The sequence below is a fragment of the Microcebus murinus genome, chromosome 3, assembly GCF_040939455.1.
Source record: "Microcebus murinus isolate Inina chromosome 3, M.murinus_Inina_mat1.0, whole genome shotgun sequence".
Taxonomy (NCBI): domain Eukaryota; kingdom Metazoa; phylum Chordata; class Mammalia; order Primates; family Cheirogaleidae; genus Microcebus; species Microcebus murinus.
Window position 1 is genome coordinate 23,909,852 of NC_134106.1, and position 15,287 is coordinate 23,925,138.

The 15,287-nt window shown below is 46.2% G+C and overlaps 1 protein-coding gene across 1 annotated transcript in view; it reads right to left on the reverse strand.

Moving 5' to 3' along the window:
• ALK (ALK receptor tyrosine kinase) overlaps positions 1–15,287 on the reverse strand; it is a 646,976-nt gene that overhangs the window by 441,642 nt on the left and 190,047 nt on the right. The window contains exon 3 of the mRNA XM_012788333.2: positions 1,612–1,776. Coding sequence (XP_012643787.2) covers positions 1,612–1,776 — 165 coding nt within the window. The remainder of the gene's footprint in view (positions 1–1,611; positions 1,777–15,287) is intronic.

Below are 15,287 nucleotides of genomic sequence, written 5' to 3' on the forward strand. Positions count from 1 at the left end.
CTCTAATCTATGCATATATATTATATCTACAGTTTTGCTCATGCTAGCTTTCATATTAAAACTGTAAAATATATGGATTCCTAGGCTCTACCTCAGATCTACTGAATCAGAATCTCAGGCTATGGAGTGTAGAGAGTACTTTTTTCCATAAGTTCTCCAGAAGATTCTGATGTGCTATCAGGTTAAGAACTACTCACTTATCCTCATACATACCCTATAATACATACCTATATCCAAGTGAATGCAGCTTAAAATACAAATCAAAGTCAAGAAATCTCAAGGGAATCATAAAAACAGAAGAGATCAGCCCAGGAGAGTATGTAGAAAGGAAAGGTATCTGTCTCGATGTTCTTTTGTGACAGGATAGACGCTGGTGTGCGAGCCCGAGAGCAGTAGTTGTGCCACCTCCACCCTCCCCATCAGCCTACCAGAGCCCTGTCCCTGCTAGATTCCCTGGTAGGATGAGCCCAAAATCATCATCCCCCAAGAATTTAGCCACAGAGCAGGCTCTGGTCACCACTTTGCTACAAAGGCAGACATATGACATGGTAAAAAGTGTCCTTATCTAGGACTCAGCACAGCAGGCATCTATACCCGGACCCATACACACAGGATGTGTGATCTTGGGCTAGTCACTCCCCCTTTCTGAGCTCTGGTTTTCTCATCTTCCCTGCCTCCCTTATAACACTGAAATCCAGTGAAATAGTAAAGTTGGAAGTGCTCTGCAAATTGAATGTTCGATGAGCCCATTGCCATTTCAATTATTACTTCTGCCTAAAAACCAGAAACATGGGTTGTCAGTGCTGGGTCAGTAGAGTTTTCCAGGTCCAGGAAAGCCCTAAGGTTTGACTTGGAGAGACCTGAGGCTGGACTAGGGCCTAGTGCCTCTACGTCCCTCTCTTAAAAACTCGGAAAATATTTAACAAACACCCACTACTTGCTCAGAGCCTACCTTTTCCAGGCCCTGATAATTCAGAAGAGGATGTTCTTAAAGAGCTCGGGACTACTGGAAGCCCCATGTGAAGCAAACATTCAGTCTGAATATTCATGAATGGCTTTGCAACAAACATTTAACCAGTTCTGCAATACCTTACAAATTCGGATTCCCAGATTTAGCAAATAAAAATGCAGGACATTCAATTACATTTGAATTTTTTAGTATAATTGGAATAGTTTTTAGTATAAGTGTGTTCTAATGATATCATATGAGACATACTTATACTAAAAAATTATTTGTTGTTCATCTCAAATTCAAATTTAACAGGGTATCTCGCATTTTATCTGGCAATCTCATTTCAAATGAATGGATAAACAGATCGGCACTTTCTCCTACATCTTACATTGGGAAGTCTGCATGGAAGAGAGTTATGAAATCCTATTTCTATTACTTGATAAAAGAGTAAAGGAGGTTGGACTGATCTTGAAATTGGACTTGCATCCTTCCCTTCCTTGCATGGCCCAAGAAGTCACGTAGAGGTGCAGATATTAAGAGCCGGTTTCAAGGTAAACAGGGCAGAACAGGGGTGAAGAGACTTCACCATTTCAAACAGAGATAGGCATCCAGCCTGGTCCTGGCCCACCCAGGACACTTCCGGAGGCCTCTACCCTTACCTCTGGGCATCTCCTTGGAACGCTCTGCCTCAGGCCCGTCCAGCAAGTCCATCTGGGAGGCCTCCTCCGAGGGGACGTGGCGCCAGGACCAGCTCTGGTTTCTGAGGTTGTGCAGTGGAGGGGAATATTCCAGCTCACAGGGGAAGTCAAAGCTGCACTCCAGACCTGCAACGGTAGCCCAGGGTCAGTGGAACAAACTGTTTCCCTAACATGGCCTTCCAGCCCCGACCCCTCCACTTCAGAAGGCTGGCTTTCATTACACCCACAACCTCCACCCTGTCCAGACAGGCCAGTTGCCAATTCCACAGGGGGCTGGGAGCTGTGTTGGTGAAAAAGGGCTAAGAAAATAAAACGTGTCCTTTCTATAATTCACATGATGGGAGGTGTCCTCAGAGAAAGCATGTTAAAAAAAGGAAAAAAAAAGAAAAGAGCTACCAGGTTGGCTGGGAAGCAGCTGTGCATGGCGAGGTGGCCTCCAGACACAGAGAGGGCCTGAGGTGCGGAGGGCAGAGCCTGCCTGAGCAACCCGAGAGGTCTGAGTCCACCTCTCACTCTGGCATTTACCAGCTGGGTGACTCCAGGCAGGGAAATGAACCTCTCTGGCTCTAAAGTTCCCCGGCTGCACTTTGGGATGAGAATTTCCTCTCGAGTTTGCTGTGAGAACTGGTGGCAAAATGTGTCATGGATAAAAATGAACCTGGCCCATAGTTGGTGCTCAGGGAAAAACCCTAGTCAGGCCCTGTCCTGTCTGGCTGAGAAAGGCCAGAGGGAACCGAGTGGTGGTCACAGTCCTGTTTCACCAGCCCTACAACTACTCTTTGAGCTCCCCTCCAGGGAAGAGGGCCAAGTCTGTGATAGTGACTCAGGATTTATTCTCCCCTGTGGAGGAGCTAGGGAAGGTCATGGGAAAAGGAGAAGACAGGGAAGCAAGAAGGAGCCGGGCCCTGGGACATTTACGGTTTTTGTGGGGGCTTCTCTGGGGGTATCGCCCTTGTGTCCAATCACTCTATGGTTTCCCCACTCTCAGGATCCACAGCTTCTCTTCTCCTTCCTTACATGATCACTGTCTGTTACCCAGAGCTCACTGATGATTAACTGAAGATGCACCAAAATGCAAATCATTTGGTCACCTTTTCTCTTATCCTCTCTCCCCAGCCATGGGGATTTGAAAAAGGAGATAGACACATGACAGGGAATGTGGGGAATTGGGTTTGGGTACAGGCTTGGCCAGTTGCTTCTCATGTGTGGATTTTGGTTTCCTCATCTGTAAAACAAAGGATTTATGGATGAGATGGTTCCAGAAACAAGCACGCAGGGAATGCTGGGCTTCAGTCCCAGCTCTGCCACTGATTTGCTGGGAACTTTGAATAAGTCACTTCACCTCTCTGGGTCTCAAGTTTCTCAAATACAAAATCTGGATCAGATGTTTTCTAACATTTCTTCTTGATTTGGCTTTTTTAAGATTCTAAAGTATTCGCTCTCAGAGGGTTGTAGCTAATTTGATAAATCAGTCTTTGCGGTGCTGCTAATGGGTGCTAAGTTGCAATTAGCATTTATACATTTGAACAGCTGCTTCTAGGGCTATTACTGCCTTGACTTCCGAGACCAGTCTGGTGCGGGAATTTCAGAATGCAGTGGGGCAGATTCTGATGCAGGCAGCCAGTCACTGGACTGTCCTTTAATGAGTGTCCACACTGTAGGCAGCTGGCCCTGCCCAGGAGTGAGAGTAACATAATTCCCATTGACACTAGCCAAACTATCTAAGTTTAGGAGAGAAGGAAAAAAAAATCCTTCAATTATACTTCTATTAAGTATCTTTCTGCTTCTTGGCTGGTAGAGATTTACGTTCCCCAGCTGCTCTCCGGGAGCTGCCATCGTTCTGGTCCTAAGGTTAATATCACTCGCCCTTTCACGATTTAGACAATTCACCTTTATAATGGCAAGCTGAAATTGGTAGCTCCCGCCTTGTGTGAGTTGACATGCCACTTGCTGCCCACATATTTTAACAGCCTTGAAGACTTTCTATTTTCTTCTGTGGGCTGAGCTGTTGCTCTGGAGTTGGTGTCTGGGAATCATAGGCTGCCTTAATCTTCAAGACATGCTCAAAGGCACCTGGTTTTGACAGCATATTACAAGGAGAAAACTGGTTCAACATTTTGTACTTTACAACACCAAAGTGACCGTTGTAAGGAAAGGCATAGCCATTGAACATGGCTCCTCTGGGGAGAGGCAGAAAGACTCATCCACATTATGAATGATCACGTCAGAAGAAGGGAGAGAAAGCTATCAGCCACCCCCATCCCATGTGGACAGTTATTCATGCCTTTCCCAAAGCTTTAACTTCTGCAACTATCCTCTATCTTAATTTTTCTCATCCAATTAAAGATGTCCTATTTTCTGCTTGGGACAGAGATGTGGCATGCTAGCTCAGACACTGCCTGGCAAATGTGCCCTATGTGCGTACTAGACAAACGGACAAACAGAGTATACAAGTCTCAGCACCAAGCATCATCAATTCTGGGATCTTTGAACTCTGGAGAATCATAATTGGCAGTGTTTGGGCCAGATCCTGCCTTGTGACACAGGTTATGCAAATGCCCCATCATTAAATGAGTTCGATTTGAAATTCTTGCTCCAAGGCAGTCTCCTTTTAGCTGTCAAAGCTGTACTCTCTCTGGCTCTAACTAGGAATGGAGTTAACATTACAGCTCATTTTGGGTAAAGTTGAATGGGGCTTTTCTACATTCTAATCTAATTTCTTATAAAACATGGAGACATAGGTTTTTCTCTCCCAAGCTAGCCTTAGTGCTTTTTGGGCAATCATACCTGGGACTTGTCTTCTCTAACAACACCAGGTTAAGTCTCTTTCCTTGAGCCTTTTCTGAGGTTCTAGACCTAGTGTGCTTTTGAAATTTCTCACCTTAACCCTCTTCTGACTCAGTATTTGAGGTAGGGACTGTAGAATCTATTTTACAGACTCAGAGCAATCAGGGCTTCAGTGAAGTCCTTGACCTGAAGCAACCCCATAGCAGATGCAGCCCCACGCCCAAGGGAAGGCTGGGAAGCCAGGGACAGTGCTGGGTGTTTTTCTTCTCTCTCTGTATTTAGTCAACATTGAGAAGGGTTGATGTTGTCTTCTCTCTACTGCAGAGGAAACTGAGGCTTAGAAAGTTTACCCTACTTGCCCAAAGATCAAAGGTCTACCCTGAGGCAGAACCAGAATGTTCCCTAGGGCAGGATAATGATGACAATCTAGTGTTTCTCATCACTCCTCCACAGCTTCAGAATCTAAATTTAGGGCCAGAGATTAAAATAAATAATATATGAGAAACATAGGAAGTGTTTTATTTTGGTTGTTCTTAGACCCAAGGTATACAAACTTTATGTATCTGAAAAGGCTTCTTCACTACCCTAAGGGACAGATCTATATCTTCTCAGTATCAGACCCATTTTGCAAAGTGACCATGACCTTTGGAAGGATCCAGAGATCTCAACCTCACTGTATGTACACATTTTGGCCCAGGAGAATCTGATCATTGAACAACAGCAATTAGAAAAAGACACACATTTTCCAGAACTTGATCACATACTTGACATCACTGCTATCTACTTTCTTGTCTCTTCTATCATGTAAGAAAGATAAAGTAATGGAATCTTCTGGAAATGGTTTGCCTGAGAATAGTGTCAAGTGCTATGAAGAGAAAGGGTTCTGACAAAGAAGTGAGGATGGTCCCAGGCTCAGTCCCAGGCTCAGTCCCACACATAGCAGCCAAGGGATCTCAGCAAGTATTAATACTTCCCCTCCCTGTGCCTGTTTCTTTGCTTCTGAAAGATGAGAGAAATGGAACCTACACCCTCTACAGTAGTGGTCCGCACTTTTTTGGCACCAGGGACTGGTTTCATGGAAGACAATTTTTCCATGGACCGGGGGCAGGGCAGGGGGGGCTATGTGGGGAGGTGGCTCCGGCCGTGATGTGAGCAATGGGGAGCCGCTATAAATATAGATGAAGCTTCACCTGCTTGCCCACTGGTCACTTCCTACCATGAGCACACACCCACCCCGGTTCCTAAGTTTCATGGAAGACAATTTTTCCGTGGACCAGGGTGGGTGGTGGCAGAACTCTGTGGCCTAGTCCCTAACAGGCCACGGACCAGTACTGGTCTGGGGTCTGGGGGTTGGGGACCACAGCTCTACAGTGCCCAGCATCTCTGAAGGTCAATGATTCCATAGGGCTCATAGGGCTCATCCTGGGCTGGCACAACTAAACTTATAGACTGTCAGTTACTTTCACTCTGCCATCCCTAGGGGGCAAGTTCCCTGTGGAAGGATGCTGAACATACATCACACTCAGTGGGGACTTGAGCTGCCTCCAGATTCTCAAAGAATTAAGGAGGAAAGCTCATGCAAGTTTTGTAGATGACTGTTCCAGGATGAATAAGGGACTGTGTGTGTTTTCATGCATTTTTATCAGTTGGTACTTATATCCTGATTCATCCTAGGGTATGAATCACATTTCAAAAATGGAATTCATTAACGGCTTCAAGACATTGTTTTAATATGAGGCATGGTCATTCAGAAGAACATTACAGTAGCCAATCAGGAAAACACTGTGGCGATCCTGTCCAAAGAGATCATCTGTCTCCCTTAATAAAACCACTTGGCTATAGAGGAGTTGGCAGTGACCACTCCCCATGAACACTCTAAACCTGAAGGTGGAAACCTAGTTCCTAGGAATGCCCGAGGCATGTGTCTGAGAAGCCCAGCATTGGCTACTCAGGGAGAGATGGGACTTTGCAGCCAGAGCCCAGTGCCAGGCTTGGACACTCAAGGAGATTGCACGTAAGTTCCAGGTACTGTCTGTAACACCATTGAAGGGGAACAGGGGACTTGGTGCACTTTGGACACTTAGATCTCCCCTTGGGTGGTCTTAAAATACCCAACAATCCTCCTTTGTATGCAGACTGATCTCAGGCTCCCTCCATATCCCTTGGATCAAGGCCCTTTGTTCTTCCTTAATCCTGACCCTGTTAGCTCAGAGACCTCCCACTAGTTTCCTAAATCACGTTGTACTAGTTTCAAGGTAGGGGACCAGTGGGCCCCCTTAGTTTTCAAGATGCCCCCTCCAAAGTTGCCCAGTTTCCAGGTGACTATAGGTGGGAGGACCTTTAGAGCAGGCCCTAGAGCAGGCCCACTTGAGCACCTAGGTGATGTCAGCCTCAGCCCACCAGGCTTTGGGAGCAAAGGCTGCAGGAAAGTCATGACTAAGAGAAGAATGATTTGTCTGTCGACCCCATGATATTTCATCCTTCTTCATTTTTTCTCTTATTACGAGTGTTTCAGAGGTCAAGCCCAGAGTGGGAGAGGGGGCAGTCTGACGTATGTTCTTATCTCTGGCAGCACTGGGTGTTGTGTTTATAGAAGAGCCTTGACCCCATGGTGAAGACCTCCGTGAAGGCTGTGGGATGTGTATTCACAACTGATAGCACTTGCTGAGGGCTCACTGGGGTCAGACACCACACCAGACACTTGACACAACTGTCATACTTAATCCCTATGAAGCAGGCGGGACTCTTATCCCCATTTAACAAATGAAGACATTGGAGTTTAGAGAACTTAAGTCATATCTGCTGTTACTCAGGAAGTGACTGGGTGGCCTTTCACCGATGTGCTTCATTCCTGTGACTCCTCAGGCCTTGATTTCAGTAGCTCACAAACAGTGGATTCTGGATGGGAATGGCAGCAAGAACAGCTCCCCTCATTCTGAGCCACAGATAGGGACAGTTCTCAAGACCTGCAGTGAGGCAGGAAAGGAAGTAGGCCCCGAGAGGGATAGGCAGGGCAGGAGCCAGAGCAGCTTAGCTGCCCTTGAAGGCTCAGATAACACCTTTATAAAGTCAGGCCTGCTATGCCCTAGGCAAGGACTGAGCCAGAGGATACATTGCCAAGATCCAAGCCTGGATCCCAGAGGATGTACAGCTCAGGAAGCCCTGGCTGCATGTGCAGGAAAGCCTGGGGCTTGCCGTTCCCATTCAGGTTTCCTGATGTCTTCCAGAATATGTGCTGTGCTTCTTGGGTCAGACAGTGATCTCAGTTTAGGAGACTGAGGGTGGGTGGGCAAATTTTCTATGGCCATCAGGTTGTGTCTGTTGTTTAAGGGGCCTATGAGAGAGTTCATTCAACCGGATACTTGATCATGGGCTCTGTATCTGAAAACAAAATTATCAGGGTTGCCATAGTTTAAAATCTGGCAATAGGATTGTGATTTTTGTCTCTTATTTTCTGTGTTATTTTCCTGCTCAAAAATGCTTTTCCCATCTCTAGTCATCTTGACCTTATATGTAACTACTGGGCTGCAGACAGCTTGGCATTGGGCCTATTTCCACGAGTGGAATGGTGTGTCTCTGGTCCCCACCTGACAGATGATCTTTTACTATATGTTTATGCCCAAATGTTTTATCAAGTGACCTTAATATTAGCATTACTGTTTCACAGTAACAGAGTACAAGACTTGAGATTTGACTCCAATTCTGCCACCTGTCAGCTGTGCGACGTGGGATACTCTCTCACTCTGAGCCTCAGTCATCTCGGTCACCTCGGTCATCTAAGACTAAGTTCCTGGAACTGTTGAAATGGCTCAAGGTGACAAGGCATGTGCTTGGAATGGAGAAATTTCCAAAGCACACTGGCTGATTCAGAACTTGCCCAGCTATGCCCTTTCTGAGAACAGCTTTCCACTGACCCTGAGAGAGAGTATTTATGTGGGGTATCCCAACTGTCAGTCTGAAGGAGGCAATGGCAGATGACCGTTTTAGTATTTTGTAATACCATGGTGACACTTGTCTTGCCTTTAGCTTATATTTATGAGTGAGAATCTGTTAGAACTTTAAGTGATGTTTGATTTGAGGTAACCATTTCTTCCATTGGACAGGTGGAAAAAACCCAAGATTCTGGCAAGGGAAAAGACGGACCCAGGGCTGTGTCACTGGTTAGAGAGCCCTTCACACACTTGTGGAAGGCATTTCTCCTGGTGGCAGAGGCCCTCTGTATGCTACCTTTCCAGTGGGTGCCAGGCCTGAGCCAGGCTGGACATCAGAGGTACTTAGTCACCACCTCTTAAGTCCTCAGGCTCAACTTACTGGAACCTGCAGCTGAGGCTGGTTTGCTTCCTGGCAGATACAAATGCCCACATATAAGCCTCATTTGTGTGTTCAATAGAGAATCACATGAAGCATCATACATATGTGCCAATTCTTATAGTTGGCCTTTAGAGACATCTGTATGTAAAGCTACAGTTCATTAAATAAAGCTCCGGAAATCAGCATTCTCAGAACACTAGCAGTCCTGAAGGATTGTACCCAGATCCTAGGAACAACCTCAGTGACCACCAATCCTGATGCACAAGCCAGGGTGTCCTTCTCTCAAGGGATTTGTCAGAACTTCCTAACTGCAGACCTCCAGAGTCATTAGGGACCATGGAGACCATGTGAGGGGAAGAAACTAAGCCCAGAGCACAGTGGGGCTCCCTTAGGTTGCACAGGAGGTGGGTTGCAGAACTGGAACTAAAATCCTGTGATTTTTATTATTATTATTCAAAGCTGTAGGTAACAAACCAAACAATGCCTTAAATAATTGGGAAAAATTCTTAAAAATCCAGACTGTTTTTTTCTAGAAGAAATTGCCAAGAACATACATGGCTAGGTTTCAGATATCTCCCAATGAACGGATGGCTCAACTCATCCCCAAAAAGGCTTTTTGGGACTCTCTTATCCTAGATATACTCTTTTGCCAACAAACTGCTTTTAGATGGTTGCTGGGAGTTTCCTGATGGTGAACAGGTCTACCCACAGGCCAGAAACCACAGTGAGTGCAGGGTGAGAGAAGGCATTGGATCAGAAGCAAAGGGGGAAACATCACTAGAGAATTCTTGGGAAGCCTCCCAGCTCTGGGTCCATTTGCCTTGCGCTTTGGGGCAATTCATTTAACTACTAGAGTCTTGGTTTCCTCATGTATAAACCAGAAAGAATTAGTGATGCTAATTCTACACTAGTGATGCTAATATAAATAATAAAAATAGTAATATCTGCTGTGATGATCAAATAAAGTAATAACGTGGCTGTGCTTCCTGAACTCTGAGATACTGTGTGGATGGATGTTCTCACTACCTTGGCCCTGTGATGCAGACACATGGCTCTGTCTCCCTGTGCTTTAGATTCACCACCAGAAACGTAGGGATGAACTGAACAGACTGGACCTTGGAGGACCTAGGGAGATGCAGACTAGAAGAGATATCCCTCTCCCCCCGCCCTGGTTAGTATCAACCTCATGGGAGTTAAAGGGGGTACTGGGATATCTGGGAAGACATTACAAGGGATATTAGAAACATAGATCCTGCATGGGGTCAGGCTTCCCCAGTTGCAAGTTTGGCTGTGACACTACTAGTTGCATATCTCGGGGCAAATTATTTAATCTCCCTGTGCCTCTATGTTTTCATCAGGGAAACCTCGTGGAATTGTGAGGATGAAATGCAATAGTGAGTGTTGAGCACCGAGCGTGGTGACTCGCACATAGGTTGTCCTTATTTAATGATGGCTGCCATTGCCATTACTCTAAGTTGCTCCGGAGGTCAGCAATGGCACAGGTGACATAAAAGGGTGTGTGTTAAGCACTAAATGGAAAGCTTCGACTGTGTTAACCCTGTTGCAGCCAGAGGGGTGAAAGGAAAATGGATGATAAAGAAACATGTGGTCCTCACTCAGTGTTTCCTTGTCATGCACTGGTCAAGCTTTCTTTGGAAGACTTCAAGCGAGATGACCGGGGTACTAGCCCTGGCTCTGTGGTGTAACTTCATGCAGGTCATTTAAACTTCCCAGATCTCAGTGTCCTCGTCTGAAAAATGAAGTGGTGGAATGAAGTGATCCAAGTCTCTTCCATCTCTACCATGCTAAGACTGATTACTCTTTTGGGCAAGATGCCAAAACAAGCTCTTTAACTTGACTCCAGCCAGCTGGTCAGCAGGACCCCAGAAGGCCTGACTTCCAACCTAGGCTAGGGTGATCAGGGACTGCTACTCCCCCTTTCTGGATGAACTCCTAAAGGAGCACTTAGCCCACCAGTCACCTTTGCTATTAACCCACCAGCTGCCATCAACATCTGGTCACTCATTTCATAGCACTAAGTATCAAACCTGGCCCCTGCTTGCCCCTGCCCACAACCACTATTCATCTGTCATGGGGCCCCAGAATTTGAAATCACTCACTTCCTTCCCACCAGCCTGCTCCCTGGAATGCATCTGGGATCCAATCACCCAATTCAAGACATCTGTTTTGCTCATTTACCATCAAGCTGCAGCGAAGAAGGGCCAAGTCTCCTTCAATCAATCAATTACATAAACACAGCCTCAGAAGGCAGTGTGTGCACACGTGCACGCTGCGGTGGGAGATAGGCATGGGAAGCTTAATTCTTATTCTCCTATCTGTGGCCATTACTATGTTACAGATAAGTAGGACTCTGCTCTTAGTCCCAGAACAAAAAAAAAAAAACAAAAAATAATTCAAGTTGCAGACATTCTGAAGTTAACTAGGATGTCATCTTTATTTTATAGATGGGAAAATTAAGGCTCAGAAGGGTGAATTGATTTGGCCAAGGTGGCATGGCCTAAGGTTTAGAGGAGTAAGAGAGCTGAGACCAGAACCCAGATTGGACTTCTGGTTCAGTTCTCTGCTTGCAATTTCTAGGAAACATTCATGCAGAATGTGTCTCTGTCTCTGTCTGTCTGTCTGTGTCTGTCTCTGTGTGTGTGTGTGTGTGTGTGTGTGTGTGTGTGTGTGTGTGTGTGTGTTGGGGAAGGGAGTCTCCAACAGAATGAAGCAGGTCCCAGAGGGCATAGTGAAAACCCCAGCAGTCCAGACCATTGCTCAATAGGACATTTGTCTAAATGGGATCATTTCGGAACCCAAAAAGTTGAAGAGCTCTGAGCAATGCAGCAGCATCCATGACAAAAGGAGGAGCCGATAGTCAAGGGACACCTCAGAATATGCAAATGGCCCTCTCCACTTACTCTTCTTTCTCTGAAGAGACAGAATCTGCTGGATGTTGGGGGTGAACATGGGTTCCATTCACCCTGTTCTCAAACACAGGCAGATACAAAGCTGCCCTAGCATGAACCCTGTGCCCTTCAGGGACTCCCAGTCCAGGGTGTGAGGGGATGAACTTGCCCATACCTAATTTGTAGAGTACGTAGACCCCAGAGTGGCCATGGGGACATAGAACAAGGGAGACTCTTTTTGCCTGGGAGGACTAGAGGCTCAAGAGAAGACAACTTCTAGATTACATCTTGAAGGATGAAAGGATTTTGTCAAATGGTATTAGGTTTAGCTGGGAAGTTTGCTGAGAATAGAGGCGGTAACAAGGTCATTTTAGGCAGGTGGGGAACTAATATTGCTTAACTGAGTATAGACGTATGAATTTTAAAGCTGGACTGTGTAAGATTAAATCTCAGTTCAGATGGTAGCATGGTTAAACGTAAAATGCTTTCAGACCCCAAAGGCAAAACTAGGGACTTAAAGAGTTTTAAGCAAGAAGTTTCTAGCAAATGGAGCCGTGCCACCAAAACCCAGGCCACTGGCCTCTCACTAGTCTCTGGGTACATTCAAATCCGTCCTCACAGTCTTCATAATAATGCTATCAATTAGCAATCATAATCATTCCTGTTTTAAAGATGACAGAACCAAACAGAGTTAGTAGCCGAAGGTAGTAAGAATCAGAGGTGGGAATTAAATTCACGTGTCAGATCCCAAATGTAGTTCCCCTGCCCCGCTGTTCTGTGCTTTGCTTTCAGGCCAAGGCTGGAAGCATCCTTTTGCTTGGATGTTACAGAGGTGATTTAAATAGGTAATGTGCAGGTGAACTAAAGCCTGGGTTTTCCCAAACCTGCAAGCCCTCACAGCTCACAGCTCACAGTTTCTATGAATTTCGCACAGACCAAATTATTCTAGTCATCTACTTAAATGGGCTGGTTAAAGTCCTGTTAATCTCAGGTCTCTTTTGACACAAAGTTTTGCATCTGAGGTTGCTCTTGACAAAACATTTCATTTTAAGAGGATTTCCTCATTTTTTCCTCACTCTTGATCAGTCATTTTCCTGCATGTGTTTTGGACACATGTCTTTCTAGTTCGGTTAGAAATGCTCTGTATATAGTATCTCAGATGTCCCAAAGCTGTCAAAACAGAAATTCCTCAGCTCACTCCTGTCTGCTGAATGCTTTTTTTTAGGTTAAGAAGAGAAAAAAAGCCTGCCCAAAGCAGATCAAATCACAGCTTTGAATCCTCACCAAAGTGAGTCCAGCCCAGGAACTGTCCTCCCCTCAGACACATTTCATTCCTGAAACCAATTAATACAACTTCAGCAATGAGAGGGCTGGTGGAAACGCCCCTACCCTTTGCTAAAACAGAACTTCAGGGGCTGGAAAGCTCTGGGCTAGGAATTCAGAGACTTGAGTTTGTGCCTCCTTTGCCCCTGGACTAGTCAGCAAATATTGCAATTTCCTCTGGTGAGAACACGACTGGGATGCAACAGGGAACAAGATGTGAATCCCCCAACCTCTGAACTGAACGTTTACAGTCCAGGAAGAGTGATGACACAGTGTCATCAAATAGCTAAGACACAAGAAAGGCAAGACATCAGAGGTGCAAAGTGCTGTGGAGAGACATTAAACTTCCTGGGAGAGAGTATGGGGATAGAGTGAGGCCCAGGGCCTCCCAGCTGTTCTGATGTGGGGTTATAATGTGGTCACCAGCTGCTGGGTGGGAATGCTAGTTATGTGGTATCCAAAAAGAAACTCTACTAAATCTCAGAGCTATGCCATGTTTCTGATAAAACTGAGCAAACCTCCGTATTTGGTATTGATGGTTCATGAAGCCCAAAGAGAGAACCTCTCTTCGCAGGACTGACTGGAGTGTCGGGGTAATGCACACACATACAACACCATCTTACAAGTAATTATTAAATAATAAGCACCTTCCAGATGGGTGCTTGGGCTCCTCTTAGACCGACGATGAAAGTGAACCAGGCTAGAATCTTTATGAGGGGCCAGGACAAAAAGAGCTTGTCAAAGAGCTTGTCAACGACTGTAGACAGTCGTTGGATGAGTGAATGTGTGGAAGACAGACAGACAGACAGACAGTCAGATAAAAGTGGCATTTGACATCTTTACCTTCCAGTTGAGGGAATTAGACACACATGATCACTTTACTGGGTGACTCAGTTTACACTTAGACCATAAAAGGGCTGAAATACAAACTAGGAAAAGTGATTTAGTTAAAAAACAGTAGGGAACACCCAGGTTTTGTGAGGATGGGCATTGAGTTTCTTGGAAAATCTGAATGCTCAGGGAATGACTATGCCCTGTAGAAGTCAGAATTTGGTCAAATTTTTTCCACCAAAAAATTTCAAGGAGAAGGGGATACCAGGAAGCCTGGGAACTCAGGAACAATCCTAGGGGGCGAGGTGGAGGAAGGTGCTCAGCTGGGCCCTGCGAGATAAAGCAGGTCGGCTTTAGGGAGGCAGGCTCAAGGGAAGGGAAAACAAACCAGATGGGGCAAAATGGAGTGAGAAAGGAGGAAATGGGCGGAAGGGAGGAAGGACATAAAACACAAAAGCTATTCACCAGGTGAGCAAAGGCCTTCTGCAGTCGCTGTTCTGCTTCAGTTCGTGGCAGCTTCAACACTGCCGATGACACCTGTGTCCAAGAATTCTTTATTCCCTTGGCTTCCGTGGCTGCACCATCTCTGGTCCCCTCCTCTCCATCTCTCCCTGTTTTTCATACTCCTCTTCCTCTTCTTATCTCTTAAATGCAACACCCTGGATGGCCTCTGGGTCTTCAACTTCCAAACACCACCTTTAACTCCAATTTCTCAATTGCGGCTTCTCTCCACAAAGCCAACACCTGGGTTTACAGCGCTCTACTGGCCATCTCACTTGGACGTCCTGAAGGCGCTTCCAGTATAACTTGTTGAACGTGGTCTTACCACCCTCACCCCTCCCTCTAGATGTCTTGCTCACCTCCTCTTCTGGCCAAATGTTTCTCTTCTCTGTTTCATCAATGGCGTCTCCCCACTCAATTACTCAAGCTGGATTCTCCTGGGTAGACAATCAGGTGGTGCTCATCCTACATCCAGCGTCTCCGCCAGATTCCCCTCCTGCCCTTCCTTTTCCAACCCACGCTTTCCTGTAGGGCTGTGCGCGGACCCTGCGCACATCCAGAATCACTGCTTCTCCAGCCTCAGCCCTGCCACTGCTCCCCAGGTCCTCTGCAGCCTGACTCACAGAGGTTGGCCTGTTCCTGACATGGCTTTGCACATGCACCCCCTCTGTCCAGAGCACCCTTCTCACGGGTCTCAGTGTTCCCCAGAGTCCAAGGCCAGGCTCGGTTGTTCTGTCTCCAGAACATCTCCCTTCCTGAGTGCTCTACAGAGCTGGCCTGCCCTCCTGTGTGATGCTGGGCACCCGCTGCCCTTGTCATAGAGTGGGCATGCTTATGTCTTTCTCCTGAGCTCCTTGAGGAACAGGAGCCTAATGTGTCCTATTTGTCTCTATCACTGACACACCTGAAGCACAACCAAGAGAGGATGAATATTTATACTTATTATCCAGCGAGGAGTGACGTGGCAGGTAGAGA